This window comes from Portunus trituberculatus, chromosome 46, assembly GCF_017591435.1.
Source record: "Portunus trituberculatus isolate SZX2019 chromosome 46, ASM1759143v1, whole genome shotgun sequence".
Lineage (NCBI taxonomy): Eukaryota > Metazoa > Arthropoda > Malacostraca > Decapoda > Portunidae > Portunus > Portunus trituberculatus.
Window position 1 is genome coordinate 13,962,460 of NC_059300.1, and position 17,500 is coordinate 13,979,959.

Consider the following 17,500-nt stretch of genomic DNA (forward strand, 5'->3'; position numbering starts at 1 on the left):
GATAAACAAGACACCTGCCGCAATCTGTAAGTAATCAATTTGTTTTTCTTTGTTTTTATTCTCTTATCATACTTAGAGATATTTTGTATATGGTAACTGCAGAAGACGCTACATCCACATCGTTACTGAACACTGCTTCACCTCTGCTCTTTGTATTCCATGCATCAATAGTTGCTACTCGATTATGCACGTCAACTGGCAGGAAACGCTACACCCGCATCATTACCGAGCACTGCTTCATCTTTGCTTTCTGGATCAGTTACTCGCTATCTCTTTTCTCTTTCCCATGAAGTATTATATGACTGAAGGAATGCATATCCAAAAGCAGCCATGCTCTTCACATGACATCCTTATGAAACAAAACGCCTCTTCTGCTTCTCCTTCCACAAAGTCACGTCAAAGCTTGTGGTGGTAATACAACGGAGTGTGTAGCGCCGTGTTGTGCAGTGGGAATGGGACAGTATTGGTGGTATTAATAATAAATAATACTTGGAGATTCCTTCTTTCATTCCCTTCTTCACATTTTCCTATCTTCATAACGTCCAATGTTCATTATCTTTCTATCTTTGTCTTATTCCTGTCTATAACTCCTTATCTTTAACTTCTCTCTATTACTAGTGTTCATTCTCTGCTCTTGGCATTGCACACACAACGTTGGCCGCACACCACCTGGAAGTGCTGTGAATGCGTCCTGGTTGTCACGCAGCTAGTTGATACAGTTTCCAAGCGACTCTCGGCAGCTTCATGTAAACAAGAGTGGAGGCGGCGAGGTAATCTGGGTGGCCCCTCCTCCCACACGCCCTCCCTCAATACCCGCGCCAAAGAGGATAAAAGAGGGGTTGGGAAGACGAATAACGGCTGGATAAAAGGGTGCTAAGAAGGATAATAGCGGTGAGTGAAAGGTTAAGCGGAAGGACAAATTGACAGGTCGATCAGTGGCGACCAAGGAATGTTAGAGGAGAAAGCCGAGGAGGAGGCCGAGGGAGGTGAGCGCTACTCTTCCTCCGGCCCTTCCTTCGATGCCTTTCCTTAGTGACTCGACGACAACCACGGCCTCCTGCCCACGCTGCTGCTCGACATGTGGTGAAGCAACACGAAGCTGCCATCACCAGTCACTCAGCGGGCAGTGAGATGAATGACGCTCAAACTGCAACAACCTTATTCTGCTCTGCCTTCCTCTACACCCCAGTACACCCATAGCACCCTTCCCATGTCCACTACACCCACCACACTCTCCCGCCACACCCACAACATTCTTCTCACGTCCACTACACCCAACACATCCTCCCGCCACACCCACAACACCCTTCCCACGCCCACTACACCCAGCACACCCATATCCCGCCACACCTACAACACCCTTCCCACGCCCACTACACCCAGCACATCCTCCCGCCACACCCACAACACCCTTCTGCACACCCAGCACACCCTCCCGCCACACCCACAACACCCTTCCCACGCCCACTACACCCAGCACACCCTCCCGCCACACCCGCCGCCTCCCATAATGCATGACTCAGCCGACCGGAAAATCATTCACAAATTGTTTCATGGAAATTAGGTTCCTGAAGAGGCTCTTGACGGGCCGCCCATTATCTGTTAGTAACGGGCCATTGCTATCACTCGTGTGTGGCCGCCCGTTATGTGCTGGCTGGCCCTGCGCTGCTGAGCCAATGGTGGCCCTATCAGTGTCACCATTAAGTGTCAGTGGTGGCCCGATTATCTGTCAACACTGCCACCATTACCTGTTCTCGCCGGCGCCAGGAATGGTAGGTAGTTGGGTGTTAATGGTGAGTACGATGATGCGTCTAAATAGAGCTAAGTGTTCATGTATTCACGGTAATGGCAAGCAGTTATACCTATGACAATATTAACCCATTGAATACCATGACGCATTTCCATATTCATTCTGCTTACTATTTAGTGATTCTATACAGCTCCAAAAACTCGCATGGGGATTAAAATAGTGAAGACTGTGCCCATTAATGTTCTGACCTCCATAGACCCTTCCTAACGTCAATAAAAATCGTCTAATCATACCCAAATTCAAGGTAAAAATACGATACAGTACTGGAAAGGTTAAAGCAGAAGGGAAGCTAGAAGCTAAGCAGTAGGCCAGAACGTGTCAGGCATGTGCAATACAATAGCATATAATTCTATACTATATAAACACACCTAGACACATGTTCGCCCATCATTCCTGCCCTTAACCCATTCAGTATCGGGGCACATTTTTACCTTGAGTTTTGGGTACAATTAGACGGTTTTATTGACATTAGGAAGGGTCTATGGAGGTCAGAAGATTAATGGCCAGAATCTTCACTGTTTCAACCCCCACCTAAGTTTCTGATGCTGTATAAAATCACCAAATAGTAAGCAGAATGAATATGGAAACGTGACCTGGTACTGAAGGGTTTAAAGTCAATAGCAGTCTAATAATTTAATAGACACTCTAATGACTCAGCAGTGACGGCCAAGCAGGTTACTGAGTCTATTTCTTTCACATAACACTATTTTGGAACTAATTTCTTTACATTTCTTCCTTTACTAACATTTCTTCCAACTTGAACTTGTTATTTCTTGCTTTACCTTGGTTACTTTCCCTGAGCACTGTGTCCATCAATCTTCTTATGTCCTTTGTCGCCTTGTTTTGTCCCTTGCAGCCTTATTATGTCCCTTGTATAGCCTTGTTATGTCTCTTGTAGCCTTGTTATTAAGTCCTTTATTGCCTTCTTATGTCCTTTGTCGCCTCGTTTTGTCCCTTGCAGCCTTGTTATGTCCCTTGTAGTCTTGTTATAATGTCCCTTGTAGCCTTGTTTTGTCTCTTGCCTTGTTATGTCCCTTGTAGTCTTATTATTTTCCTTGTAGTCTTGTTATGTCCCTTATCGCCTTGTTATGTTCCCTGTAGTATTGTTATGTCCCTTATCGCCTTGTTATGTCCCTTGTACCACTTGAGACCATATCATGACGGCTCGTCTCGTACAGCAAGCCATTTGATTTCTGTGTCACAACCTTCAGCAAGAAACTCCTCCACAGCCTCCCGCCGAGAGAGGCAGAAAAAGGGTCTCCCAGGGCCAATTTGACCTTACCTGCCTGACCTGACCTCCGACCCCGACCAGCAACGTGCGGCGAAGCTTAAAAGGGAAGGAAAGACGGTGAAATTTTGAACTGGAGAAAAATGTTTATGTGGGAAAGGGAGAGAGAGGGAAGGAGGGAGGGAGGGAGGGAGAGGAGCAGCGCAAAAGGGAGAGAAAGGCAACATGGAGACTGAGGAAAAAGAGGAAGAGGAAGAGGAGGAAGAGGAAAAGGAAGAGGGCTCATAGTGCCACCACCTGGGAGGGCTTCAAGGCTTCTCCGTCCCTCTTATTCCCCCCTCTACTCCTCCCCCTCTTCCTCCTCCTTCTCCTCCCTAAAAGTCCCCTTCCCTCGTTTCAATTTAGCGCGGGCAAGGCTATGGCGAATGCACTTGTGGCCATTGGCTCGCACCGCCGCTAAAGTGGCCATAAATTGTTCTCGCTCTTTTCGTGGGGCCACTGTGGGTGTCGGCCCCCGAGCTCAACCCCCTCCCCCTTCTCCACCGTCCCCTCCCTCGCCTCCCCTCCCCATACCACTAAATTTGTGGCCGCAATTAACATATTTTCCCCATTTTCCACGTGTAAATAATACCCCGGAGAGACCCACCTGAGGCTCCCGCACGAGTGAGAGAGAGAGAGAGAGAGAGAGAGAGAGAGAGAGAGAGAGAGAGAGAGAGAGAACGCATCTCTATCCTCATACATGACGTGAGGTGTGTGACAGTGTTGCGGTGTGTAAAGTGAAAGAAGGAAGGAAGTGATGGGGGACACAGGATAGATCAATTATAATGCCTAACTCCCCACACACACACACACACACACACACACACACACACACACACACACACACACACACACACACACACTAAACCAACGCAGCTAATTATCCCTCCTACAGCCGTGGCCACGCTTGCCACCTACCCTACCGCTACACACACACACACACACACACACACACACACACACACACACACACCTTTCTTTCCCTCCTCCCTCCTTCGTGTCCTCACCGTGACGCGACCGTGTCCTCTAACGCGATATTTGGTTAGCGGAGCCATAAATATTTTCCACGAGTGTCGGCTGTAATGAAAAGGAGCGGCAGGGACCTCCCTGGACGCCACAAAACGCTCTGTAATAACTGCCGCCCCATTGTGTGGCTGGCCCGCAGGTACCCGAGGCGGCGGCGCGGGTGTCACGGCCAGTCTGTCCCGCTAACGTGCCGATAACACGATATTTGCCTTAATGTTCGCCGCTTTCCTCCTCTGATTATCTAGGTGTGTCGTGCCGCTCTCGCTCTCTCTCTCTCTCTCTCTCTCTCTCTCTCTCTCTCTCTCTTTATCTTCTGACTTTGTTTATGAAGTTATTTTATCGACTTTTTTCTGTTGTTCTTTCCCTGTAAGATGCTCTCTCTCTTTCATTGTGTGTGTGTGTGTAATTCACTGTTTGATCTGCTGCAGTCTCTGACGAGACAGCCAGACGTTACCCTACGGAACGAGCTCAGAGCTCATTATTTCCGATCTTCGGATAGGCCTGAGACCAGGCACACACCACACACCGGGACAACAAGGTCACAACTCCTCGATTTACATCCCGTACCTACTCACTGCTAAGTGAACAGGGGCTACACGTGAAAGGAGACACACCCAAATATCTCCACCCGGCCGGGGAATCGAACCCTAGTCCTCTGGCTTGTGAAGCCAGCGCTCTAACCACTGAGCTACCGGGCCGTGTGTGTGTGTGTGTGTGTGTGTGTGTGTGTGTGTGTGTGTGTGTGTGTGTGTGTGTGTGTGTGTGTGTGTGTGTAGATAGGTAAAGTTTCCTTAATTAAGCTGTTCCAGAAGTCGACGAAACGACACACACACACACACACACACACACACACACACACACACACACACACACACACACACACACACACACACACACACACACACACACACACACACACACACACATATATACACTCTCTCTCTCTCTCTCTCTCTCTCTCTCTCTCTCTCTCTCTCTCTCTCTCTCTCTCATTGAATAATTCACGCCAAAATGCACCCAGATACAGCCAGACAGATAGGTTGGTTTACACAGCCACGGGTAGACCAACAGATTAATTTACATAGATAAAAACAAACAGGTATTTGGTGGACACAGATACAGACAGACAGCATTTCCTGACCCATACTTGGAATCCAAACAATATACTCCGTAAATAATTAGATGATAAACTTAACTCAACGTCAACATGAAAATCAAAGTGCCTCTGGAATGAAAAGGATCGGCGCGGAACTTTGCGACGATCAAGCACAGTAAATGTACTGCGCACAAGAATATTGAGAGAGAGAGAGAGAGAGAGAGAGAGAGAGAGAGAGAGAGAGAGAGAGAGAGAGAGAATATAGACGAGTTACAGAGCAAATGAGTGAGAGAATGAATGAATGAATGATTAAGTGAGTCAGCGTCCGAAACTGCAAAGGGAAAAAAAATATATAATAAATTGTGTTTGATGGTTGAATGACATGAGTAAAAGTGAGGACAAGAGAAGAAACACGAGAAGCGGTGAAATTACAAACTTGAAGAGTCACTACAGGAAAAGAAAAGTGAAAATCCTGCTAATCGAGTATCTGACAAGATGAACAAATGACTGAGAGGACTGACTGAGGAATAATATGTGGATGGAAGGATGGATTAATAGATCTATAGTATATTTCCATTTTGTTATATATAAGAAAATGGCAATATGTGAAAGAAAAAATCATAGTGCAGGCAGAATTTAGTATAATATGGCAGCTGGAGTGGGTTGTTGGGTGGGGATGGCAGTTGGTGCGTGTGTGCGCATGTGGTAAACGTTCTTAAGGTGGAAGAGTGTGGATGAAACTGGAGGAGTTATTCCGGACTTTCCTCCCCATCTGATTCCCTCACCTCACGCCACTCCTGCTCCTCCCCTCCAACTCTCCACCCGCACTTGTTTCGTGCATTCCATCTTCACAAGTTCACATTTCCCCGTCCTGCTGTATTGCCGAGTGCCTCACCGTGTTTATCTGCACCTATCTGCCTCTACACATTCCTACACACAAGGTGCCGCCGTCCGTGATGCATGGTACACAATATCTCCTTCCCACATGTTGTTCCACACGGCCACCGCACGCCAGACCTAAGTTATTGTACGTAAAGATGCTGCGAAGGAAAACCATCAGAATTCGAGTTTGAAGATTCGTGGGGTCGGATCGAAATATGAGTGTAGAGTGTTAAGGCGCGAAGGTATAGCCATGTATAGGCGATTTCTCGTCACGATCTCCATTTCCGGGACGATCCTTTTCATAGGTTTCTTTAGAGACTGGCGGCTCATTGGATCTTTTCTTTTCGTTCTTTTTTGTTAGCCTTGGCCAGTGCCCTTATTACATGAAAAAAAAAGGGATCCCGCTTCCAAAGTCCGTGGTCTTAGTGAAGGAATCAAATGTCAATAGCGAATCTAGGAGACCAACCTGCTTTCCCAAACACTGACAACATCTTAATGGGAGACACACACCAGCGTGGGGAGTTCCACTAGATAAATGCATGGAATGAACTCAATAGTCAGACGGTTACGAGTAGTTCCGAGTCACTAGGGATGGTAGGGATGAATAATAAGAAAAGCTTTTATGACGAGGAATGCCATAGTGAGAGAGAGAGAGAGAGAGAGAGAGAGAGAGAGAGAGAGAGAGAGAGAGAGAGAGAGAGAGAGAGAGAGAGAGAGAGAGAGAGAGAGAGAGAGAGAGAGAGAGAGAGAGAGAGAGAGAGAGCATACACAGGCATTTCCGGCTCAGATTCTGAAGGACACACAACACACCTCACAAATCACCGGTATAGTCTGTCACAGGAATAAAGGAAACCTACTCAGTCTACAGGAAAGGAAAAAAAAAATCAGAATTTATACGTTAATCACGAAAACTTTGCAAAAAAACAAGAAACTTGAATGCGCAGAGTAGTTTATGTCCTTAAGAGAGAGAGAGAGAGAGAGAGAGAGAGAGAGAGAGAGAGAGAGAGAGAGAGAGAGAGAGAGAGACACTATGAAGACTTGGGACTACTATGAAGCCCAGCTCTCCCCTGTCATAGATGAGCATCGCCGATCAAACTTCACACAGAAACATGAGAAAAAAAAAAAAAAAAAAGGAAGAGGAGAAAAAAATAAACAAACTCGTGGGGTGGAATGTAAGGATGTCCAAGAACAGTCTCCAAATGCACAACAGGTAAAGTTCGCTTGTTTGTTCAACCTTCATTGCACCTGTATGTGTGTGTGTGTGTGTGTGTGTGTGTGTGTGTGTGTGTGTGTGTGTGTGTGTGTGTGTGTGTGTGTGTGTGTGTGTGTGTGTGTGTGTGTGTGTGTGTGTGTGTGTGTGTGTGTGTGTGTGTGTGTGTGTGTGTGTGCATTAGGTGAAGACGATAATGAACAACACAGCTTTCCTTTATGATTTTTGCAATGGATGAAAAAATGTTAGTTAGCATATCAAACACAAAGTCTGAGCCACTCTGATTAATTCTCTCTCTCTAACAAGTAATGTGATTGAGTCCATTACTATTTAGGTATTAGCGCTATACTTTCTAATCTAACAATGTCTACCCTAATACAGCCTGACTGCCATATATAACCTTTTATCTGACTGCCTAGAAAAAAGAAACCATAACAATGATGATAATAATAATAATAATAATAATAATAATAATAATAATAATAATAATAATAATAATAACAGTAGCAGCAACGACAATAAATAACAGTGAAGTATGTAACGTATTGTATAATGTTAACAGAAAAATCAGTTTAAATTTCTAGCATTTGTAAGTTTTTTATTTTTTCATGTAAGAAGAGAGCTCTGGCTTGAGACAATAAAGAGTAATGAAAAAAAATACTAACTTGAAATTAATCCCTACAAAGTATAGTAAAATAAAAAAAAAAAGGACCATTCAGAATTTGAGAAGCGTCTGAGTGTAATATTACCCAGACGTGCTTCCTTGGACTTGTTCTTCCTGGACTGAGAAGCTTACGACTATATAGGCCAGTTTTCTGAAACGCTTTGCTCTCTCACCGTCACTAGTTACCAAAGGCTCCAGTTGAAGATTCTTGTATTTTTAAGAGCATTTTTTCATAGTTACTGGTGATAGATTAGCAAGATTTCTAGTTTATTAAAAGGAGAAACTGTCTTAAAAAATCCGGCTAATTGTCTCTGTGGCCTTGAAAAATTATAGTAGTGGAAGGGGAAGGCATTTCTGAATACGGGCGATACTTTAAGACACTTCGCCACACCTCCACTACTTCAAAAGCCTATAGTGCAAGTGACACAAGTTTTCAAAGGTGCTTTTCATGGTTCCAGTAACAGATGAACACGACTTTTACATTATTTACATAAGAAACACTCTTAATAAACACAGATAATCATCTCTGTGGCCTTTGAACATATTGGTGGTGAGAGAGCGGAGGAGTGTTTCAGAAAAGAGGCCTTAGTTACATACAGTACGGTAATGAGAGGGCAGGTGAGCACAGTGACAGCAAGCACGGGAAGGCTGGAAGCTGAAGGGAAGGCTCAGCTAACGCCCTCTCTGCCTCGACGTGGGAACCTGATACTGGGACCACCTGACACATATACAGAGAGAGAGAGAGAGAGAGAGAGAGAGAGAGAGAGAGAGAGAGAGAGAGAGAGAGAGAGAGAGAGATTCAAATCCTTCATTAACCATCCTCCCGAAAGCTCTCTCTCTCTCTCTCTCTCTCTCTCTCGTGGCTATGGATGGGGATTGTGTGTTCCGATAACAACTATCACGCTAGCCATTAGAGGCAGGCGGAGGGTGAGCCAATGGGCGGCCTGCCTGGGGGCGGTGCTGCCTGCGCTCCCCGCCAATCACACCACAGGGTCTCCACTCATCCAACCTGCACATCCCTTACACAAAATTATAATGATGATGATGATGATGATGATGATGATGATGATATGAAAATGATAAGGAAGACGATGATTGACCATATTTTTACTACTACTATTACTACTGCTACTACTACTATACTACTACTACTGCTACTACTACTACTACTACTACTACTACTACTACTACTACTACTACTACTACTACTACTACTACTACTACTACTACTACTACTACTACTACTACTACTACTACTACTACTACTACTACTACTACTACCACCACCACCACCAAGAGAAAATGATAATGAACGTCAGATCTGCAAATTAAAAATACTAGCATTTAATTATTAATAATGGTACTAGAATTATGATAGAGTTCTTAAAGTGAAAAGAGAGAGAGAGAGAGAGAGAGAGAGAGAGAGAGAGAGAGAGAGAGAATGTTGGCATGAGTGGTATGTGTTTTCGTGCTAGCCTCTGGAGTGTCTTGGGATGTTGTTTATTGTGTGTGTGTGTGTGTGTGTGTGTGTGTGTGTGTGTGTGTGTGTGTGTGTGTGTGTGTGTGAAACTAATGATGGTAGTGACGACATAGATTTTAATGTTATGATGCGACACCTATAATTGTATCCAGGTAATTTGACTGACTGACTGACTGGCTGACTAGTTCACTGACTGACTGATTGACTGACTGAATGACTGACTGACTGACTGGTTTGCGACGCAATGACAACATGGCGTCGTCTGCTGATATAGTTGGATTACCAATTAGGACTGCTTTTCATTATCGACGCTGCTTGAAAGGGAGGCGAGCGCTGAAGCTACACACACCTATAGAGCGTATGCCCTCAACTTACATGTGTTTGGTATTGAGTGCCCCGGCTAATGTTAGACATTGCAGTGGCAGTAGTTTTGGTGACTAAGTATTGTAATGGTGGGGAGGAAAACTGATAGAGGTGCATGGTTGTGATTGTGATAGCTGTGGTGGTGGTATAAGTGGATGAGTGAGGGTTCCAGAAGAAAAGGAGGATTGTAGAAGTGCGTTTAGGCAGGTGAGTGTGAAGTGAAAACTGACGAGGAGATGGTGGTAGTGGTGCATGGCTGAGTAGTGTGGGGCGCGGTGGTGGCGACTGTGGCTGGGCAAGAGCCAACCACTCATTGACAATACAGATAGACACGTCTCACCGTCTACTCAAGCGTGTTTACTGAGTGGCAACTGCGGCCCTGATAAACCAAACTCACCCCGAACACGGCCCGACGACGGGACCGAGGAGGGAGGGGCGGGGAGACGTCCATCACAAGTTTAAAAGCAGTCACTTCTGATTGAGACTTGAAGAGGTATTCAGTGTGTGTGTGTTTGGGGGCAGGGTGATGGGGAAGAGCTTGACGTGTGGGGGAAGGGCCGCGGGACAGACTGGAGGAAGAGGACATAAGAGGAAGACAGAGGAGGACAGATATGACGTGCAGACAGGACAAGGAGAGTGTGAGTGTCGGGCACTGAATATACAAGTGCAAGGCAGGGAGGGCGTGAGGGGAGGACAGAGAGGAGGAGCAGGAGGGCAGGGCAGAGCAAGGAGGGTGTCTGGTGCGGGCGACGTGCGCATGTCTCTGCTCACTCACTCGTGTGATGGTACCCGACGCCTCCCGACCAGCCGCCGCGTCCGGACTCCCCGCGTCTACCTCGTTCCGCCTTCTCTCGCGTCTTCGCCCCGCCTCGCTTCGTTCTGTGCGGCTCTCATGCATCAAAATACCACCTGCGGCGGTAGTGAGGTGAGTGCTGACCGCTTATGAGGACTCCTACGGCGGAGAAATGAGGAGAAGTGTGGCTGAGGACGGCCAGGGAGGGGACGTTCGGAGAGGGTGGCCGCGGGGCACACCTTGCTCCTCCCCTCCCCACCCCCGTGTCACTACTCAGCGGACATTTCACCACCCAAACCCCGTAAAACAATAATAGAGTGGGCGTCTCTTTATGAGCGAAGGGATGCGGCTGAGCGCTCGCCCACAAACAAGCAGGGCTGATGATAATACACACAGCCCGAGCCTCAGATGGAGCGGAGAGGTGCCGAGGAGGTGCATGGTAGGGAGAGGAGGAGGAGGAGGAGGAGGAGGAGGAGGAGGAGGAGGAGGAGGAGGAGGAGGAGGAGGAGAAGGAGAAGGAGAAGGAGAAGGAGGAAAGGGAAAGGGAGGGTCTGCATATAGTAAAGGTGTGTGTGTGTGTGTGTGTGTGTGTGTGTGTGTGTGTGTGTGTGTGTGTGTGTGTCCCTCACTCCTCCTCCTCCCTGCCCCCCTGACACCCCATTAAATGATTACCTGCACGGGGCCTCCCTCCTCCCTGCGATACATGACGACACCCTTAATCCATCTGGGCTCAACACGGCAACACGGAAGGACAGTTAAGGCCAAAGAACAAAGGTGTTCCGGTTGGGAGGGAAGAGGAGAATGTCTCGCTTTCATTCCACCTGTATACACCGCCACCACCACCACCACCACCACAGTACGCGTACAATAACTCTGCTCCACTTGTCCACCACCACCGCTACCACAATACAATGACGCCATGCTCCACTTACACGCATTATCAATACCACCACCACCAACACAACACTACTGTACACCACACAGACGCCTCATCACCGCCACCACCAGTGCTGCTGCTGCTGTTAGTCCTGTTATATCCACTTCATTTATTTTCCCACATTTGGTACATATTTTCTTCTTGAGTCGCTCTCTGGTATGTATACAAAAAAGAATTATTGCATATTGATTCACCTAAAACCGCATTTATAGGCAATGCAGCGTGTGTGTGTGTGTGTGTGTGTGTGTGTGTGTGTGTGTGTGTGTGTGTGTGTGTGTGTGTAATTAACCACGGTCGTCTGCCGGTCACCCAGCCAGCCTTCCCCATTACGGAGCGAGCTCAGAGCTCATAGACCGATCTTCGGGTAGGACTGAGACCGCATCACACTCCACACACCGGGAAAGCGAGGCCACAACCCCTTGAGTTACATCCCGTACCTACTTGCTGCTAGGTAAACAGGGGGAGTCGAACCCGGGCCTTTTCGGTTGTGAGTTGAGTGTGCTAACCACTACACTACGCGGTGTCTGTATGTGTGTGTGTGTGTGTGTGTGTGTGTGTGTGTGTGTGTGTGTGTGTGTGTGTGTGTGTGTGTGTGTGTGTGTGTGTGTGCGCGTGCGTGTGATGTGGGGCAGGGAGTTCTTAGAATGAATTATAGTAAGTGTAATACCTTAATTTCTTTTCTTGTCTCTAGATTGGTGATAGTAGTACGCAAAAAAAAAAAAAAACATGTGGCAAAAGGTTCTACAAACATATTAAAGTGGTAATATGTATTGAGACGTGATGGAGCGCATATATAGAGGTGACTGAGGTGGAAGCAAAAACGTGCGAGACTGTGTGGCAAGGATAAGGTGGAGTGTACAGGAATGTGGTAAAGAATAAGAGAACATGGAGTATGGGAAAGGTGTAGGAAGTGAGGCACAACTGTGGATGAAAGGGGAACAAATCTGCGGCTGAAAATGAAGAATATAAATTAATAGAAGGAAAGGTAGGGAGAGCAAAGATGTGAGGGGCTAAGAGGTAGATATGCGGCAAAGGAAGAATTAAGGGCCGCTAGCTGCTCCTCCGTGGAGTTGACTCTCATAATTCCTTCACCTTCACGCTCACTTCAAAGTCACTCGCCTCCGTTTCCCTGCCAGTATTAGTGTGTGTGTGTGTGTGTGTGTGTGTGTGTGTGTGTGTGTGTGTGTGTGTGTGTGTGTGTGTGTGTGTGTGTGTGTGTGTGTGTGTGTGTGTGTGTGTGTGTGTGTGTGTGTGTGTGTGTGTGTGTGTGTGTGTGTGTGTGTGAGTGCAGGAGCGGGTGTCTAGTATCTTTATCGTACTTTCCTTCGTGTTTTCAAGAGTCATCACGCAGCTAGGGATATCATTCTTCCTCCACGACAAAAGTTCGATAACACGTTTAGGTTTGTTAGGTAAAAAACCGACATATGGATAAGAAGGAGGTGGTGAAATGAGTGGTTGTTGATTACTACGTTATGTATCAGACCTTACATTAATTCAGCGATAGATAGTAAGTAGTTTGTGAATGTTTGAGACGTGACAAAGCAATACTGGTTATCATCACGAATCCTCGACCAACCGATGCAGGGACACTCCGACAAAGACGGCTTGTATAACTGTATCTGTGCAGTCTCGACGTGTCACACAGAAATATAAATGCAAAAAAGAAGTGCAAAGCTTAAAAATACTTATCAATTTTCGTACTGACGACATCATTGAGCTTCAGAGTCATTACACTACACACCACTCCTTTCTTCCTATCAACGCCCACGATTGCACTGACCGCCAATAGAGTTAGTTCACTGGCGGAGCACGGTCGGCCGCTACTCCTGATCTTCCCTGGAGCGACGCGGCGAAGTCCACCTGTGTTTATAGAGTTTTCTGTAAGCTTTGCCAAATTTACCGTAAAGAGAGACCACTTTGAAAGCCAAGAGCAGCGTCAGGATGAAGGCGAGGACGTAAGCGCTGGCCATCAGGAACCAGAGGAAGCCAATCGTGCCCGACACCAAGCATGGCTCCTTCCCGAAGCCCTCCTGCTCCTTGTCCTCGCCCCGGACCATCACATCCCTAAGCCGATCGAAGTAATTCTCGAAGGCCATATCCTACCATAAATGATTAAAAAGAATCCTTTATTAATATCATGGCAAGCAGAGGAAGTAAAGACCCTTCGCCGACCACCACCATCACCACCATCACTACCACCAAGCCTCCCGTCACCTCACTGAAGACACCGACCCCAATGCAATTCCCTTCCTTCCTCTTGCGACCCCACCACCATGACAGAGAGATACCACCACCACCACCACCCCTATCACCACCCCCCATACCCCATTACTTGCCTACACTTTATCTTCCACATACACTATAACCTCTATCCACACCCCAGTATACGCTCACATCCACCTATACACCCACTACTCAGTCACTCACCAAGCACTTCACCCATCCGCTCCCCCGCTTTCCATACACATCCACAACCTGTCACTCACCCATATGTTTGCACACACACACACACACACACACACACAGACACGCCCGGTAGCTCAGTGGTTAGAGCGCTGGCTTTACAAGCCAGAGGACCGGGGTTCGATTCCCCGGCCGGGTGGAGATATTTGGGTGTGTCTCCTTTCACGTGTAGCCCCTGTTCACCTAGCAGTGAGTAGGTACGGGATGTAAATCGAGGAGTTGTGACCTTGTTGTCCCGGTGTGTGGTGTGTGCCTGGTCTCAGGCCTATCCGATGATCGGAAATAATGAGCTCTGAGCTCGTTCCGTAAGGTAACGTCTGGCTGTCTCGTCAGAGACTGCAGCAGATCAAACAGTGAAACACACACACACACACACACACACACACACACTGACCACACTTAGCCTTATCAAACAATATTCTCATCTTAAAACATGTAACTCAATTTTTCCCCTCTCCAGGCATCCAGCTACAGCTATAAGATGGCTCCGTCGCGAATACTTAGCAAATTTGTGGGGCATTTTCAAGGGTGTTATTATGATCTTAGTGAATGTGTAACAAGAATTCTACATTGTGAACACGAAAAATATATGTGAGAACTTGACTGGTCATTTCTGTATCCTTTAAACAACAGTTTTTATGAGAGAAGAACATGTTTAAAGACACAAATCTCAGGACTTCTACGATTACGCATGTAAAGTGTGCTAAGAGATGAACTTAAACACTCGTCCAATCCAACCTCGATAAGACAGAGACGTTTGATATGTGCCATTTCCAATATATTTCCTCCTTGGCCGGGAGTCGCATGTATTCACCAAGACTCAACGCGGACTAAGCGATGATCTCAAATACTTCAGTAACATGAATGAAGTGCCTCATTAGCTATCACTCTTCTTAAGTGTGTTTTCTTTCTTTTTCCTCTCCTTTTTTATAGTCGGTCGAGCATCACCTGCATTCATCAACACTAAGGTGTGCAAAAAGAGAAACCAAACTTTCGACTGGTTGCCTCAAAAGACTAATCATCCATTTTTGTTAGTTAAGTGCTATCTTGTATTTTTCCTTTATACACACACACATCACTGAGGAAACCAACGATAACATAATCTGAAAGAGGAAAAACATCGACTATCGTTACATTGATCAGGATTCTAAACACTGATGTGAGGCGGCTGGTCGACGCTTCTTGCTTGGGACTCTCAACGCTGGAGCTTGTCATTCATTCATTCTATTCCCCCTCACAACCTGACGTCTCTGGGTGCCTATAGTGGAATGCCCTCACATTAGTGCCTGTAGTGGAATGTCCTCACATTGGTGCCTGTAACGGAATGTCTTCACACGGGTGCCTGTAGTGGAATAATCTCACACTGATACCTGTAATGGAATGTCCTCACACTGGTGCCTGTAGTGGAATGTCCTCACACTGGTGCCTGTAGTGGAATGTCCTCACACTGGTGCCTGTAGTGGAATGTCCTCACACTGGTGCCTGTAGTGGAAGGTTCTCACACTGGTGCCTGTAGTGGAATGTCCTCACACTGGTGCCTGTAGTGGAATGTCCTCACACTGGTGCCTGTAGTGGTATGTCCTCACACGAATGATTGTCCCTCTCTTCAAAAATAATTAACCAGGAAAGGCATTCGATTGGAGTAAGTCATTTAGTTCCGCACTTGCCATGGTTTAGAAATGCGAGGGAGAGATGGGAAGAGGAAGATGCTGCATTGACGACTCGCGTGTGCGTGCGTGCGTGCAGGGATGACACTCTGAAGCTACACGACGTAACAACTTAAGGCCAGTGAAAAGTCTGCGTCCAAAGCAACATACCAGACCATACCACAGCACATCTATACCACCACACCACCACAGCATGGCCAGACCACCGCGCCATCACAACCCAACAGCACGTCCAGGCCACACTAGGACTACATCATGTCTAGACTATATATACCACAGCGCGTCCACACCTACAGCACGTACAGGCCACCACAGCACCACATGAAGTATAAGCCATAGAACATCACGTCCAGGCCACCACAGCATCACAGCAGGTGCAGATCCCCACAACACATCTATAGCATCATAGACCCACATCTAGTCCAGACCACCACAGCACCATAGTAAGTCTAGGCCACCACAGCACAACCACGCCACCACAGCACCACAACACGTCCAGGCCACCACAGTACCTGCCCTTAGTATCCTGGGACGACCCGGTCTCGAGAGGATGGACTGACACCTGAGGTGGCTGTGTCGAGTGTCTAACCCTGGCTAGAGTGTGTGGCCTCTCCGCCAATTTAGCAGTGAACCACGGCACCTGAGCATGTGCTCATTAGATTTAATAATTACGTAATCCTGCAGTTTAATTTATAAGGATAAGTGGTTTGTGTTAAGGAGTCCTTTCTCTGTTTGTGGTGCCGTGGTGCATGTCCTATCATGCTGTGAAGGGAGAGCATGCAGTGTACTGTATGCACGGTATAGTTTGCTGCATGCAGTGTATAGGGAAGGGTCGGCGCCAAGACGGGTTATTACGGATTGGATTATTCGTGCAGAATAAAAGAAGGTGCGTTTGTGAAGTATAGGAGTGTGGTGTGCGTGTGCCGGGGAGGGATGGCAACATCTGACTAGATGGTGGAGGCAGGACGCACAGAAGCATAAATCAAAGGTTGGCCAGCATGCAGAGCCCTTTGCTGGGTGACAATGTGCGGGAAGCTTTGGTATTGTGCGTGTGTTGGGGCACGAGCCAGCCAGGAAGTGGGTGGGGAAACTCACGCCTTCAACAGGCATACATGGATAAAGGAGTTACCAGGCCGATGGCGCTGGCCTAATAGAGAAACAGCGCAGGGTCCTGAAGCCCCTCGCCGGAGTGATGTCCATCTTGCCGTCCTGGAGGTGTCCCCCAGAACACGTGTACCTGCATGTTCAACATATCCGTAAGGCTTCTGTTCCCTTCGCCAGCGTTATGATGTCCCGCCTAACTCCCAACACCAGACTAGAAGCCCCTGCTGAGGTGCCCACACGACCCCTTCGGCGTCTTTCCCATCCCTTGAGGTCAATCGGCCGCAGGGCATCGTAACAATGTCGTGTAGACAATACTTTATCTCTTATCGAGTTCGGATGAGGTTCACAGCTCAATATGGAGGGTGCCTTGACGCCGACTCCGCCCACAGACACTCAACTGGCCACTCAGGGAGCGTCAGCGAATAAGGAGACGCGGGATGGCTGGGCGGTGGCGGAGGGCGGGGCGACGGACCAAAGTAGGTGGGCGGTACATGAAGGTGACACTGGCGCCGCCGCCTCACAGTTACAGCTAAGCCGTGCGGGCAGAGTAACGCGCTGTGACGCACTGGCTGCAGGCCGCTCACTATGGACCACAAATACCACCACGGTTTGTAGTGCGTGTGTGTGTGATGGAAAGAGGCGTGCCGCGCCCCTGAGTCCTGGCGCCTAAAGGAGTGACAAGGATGGTAAGTGTGGACCTGTGGAACGCTTGCTCCGCCATGGCCCGCACGCCGCTCA

General features: G+C 47.5%; 2 protein-coding genes and 1 non-coding gene across 3 annotated transcripts in view; all 3 read left to right on the forward strand.

Moving 5' to 3' along the window:
* Positions 1-1,564, forward strand: part of LOC123519718 (integumentary mucin C.1-like) — a 1,591-nt gene extending 27 nt beyond the window's left edge. Inside the window, exons 1-3 of the mRNA XM_045281223.1 lie at positions 1-26; positions 619-838; positions 1,190-1,564. The exon at positions 1-26 is cut by the window's left edge and continues 27 nt beyond it. Of these exons, the coding sequence (XP_045137158.1) occupies positions 1-26; positions 619-838; positions 1,190-1,564 (621 nt within the window). The remainder of the gene's footprint in view (positions 27-618; positions 839-1,189) is intronic.
* A 12,493-nt stretch (positions 1,565-14,057) lies between these two features.
* Positions 14,058-14,131, forward strand: Trnav-uac. The gene has a single exon. It is a non-coding gene; the product is annotated as a tRNA-Val (tRNA).
* Positions 14,132-17,270: 3,139 nt separating this feature from the next.
* Positions 17,271-17,500, forward strand: part of LOC123520102 (fork head domain transcription factor slp1-like) — a 1,710-nt gene continuing 1,480 nt past the window's right edge. The window contains exon 1 of the mRNA XM_045282022.1: positions 17,271-17,500. This exon is cut by the window's right edge and continues 1,480 nt beyond it. Coding sequence (XP_045137957.1) covers positions 17,446-17,500 — 55 coding nt within the window. The 5' untranslated portion in view covers positions 17,271-17,445.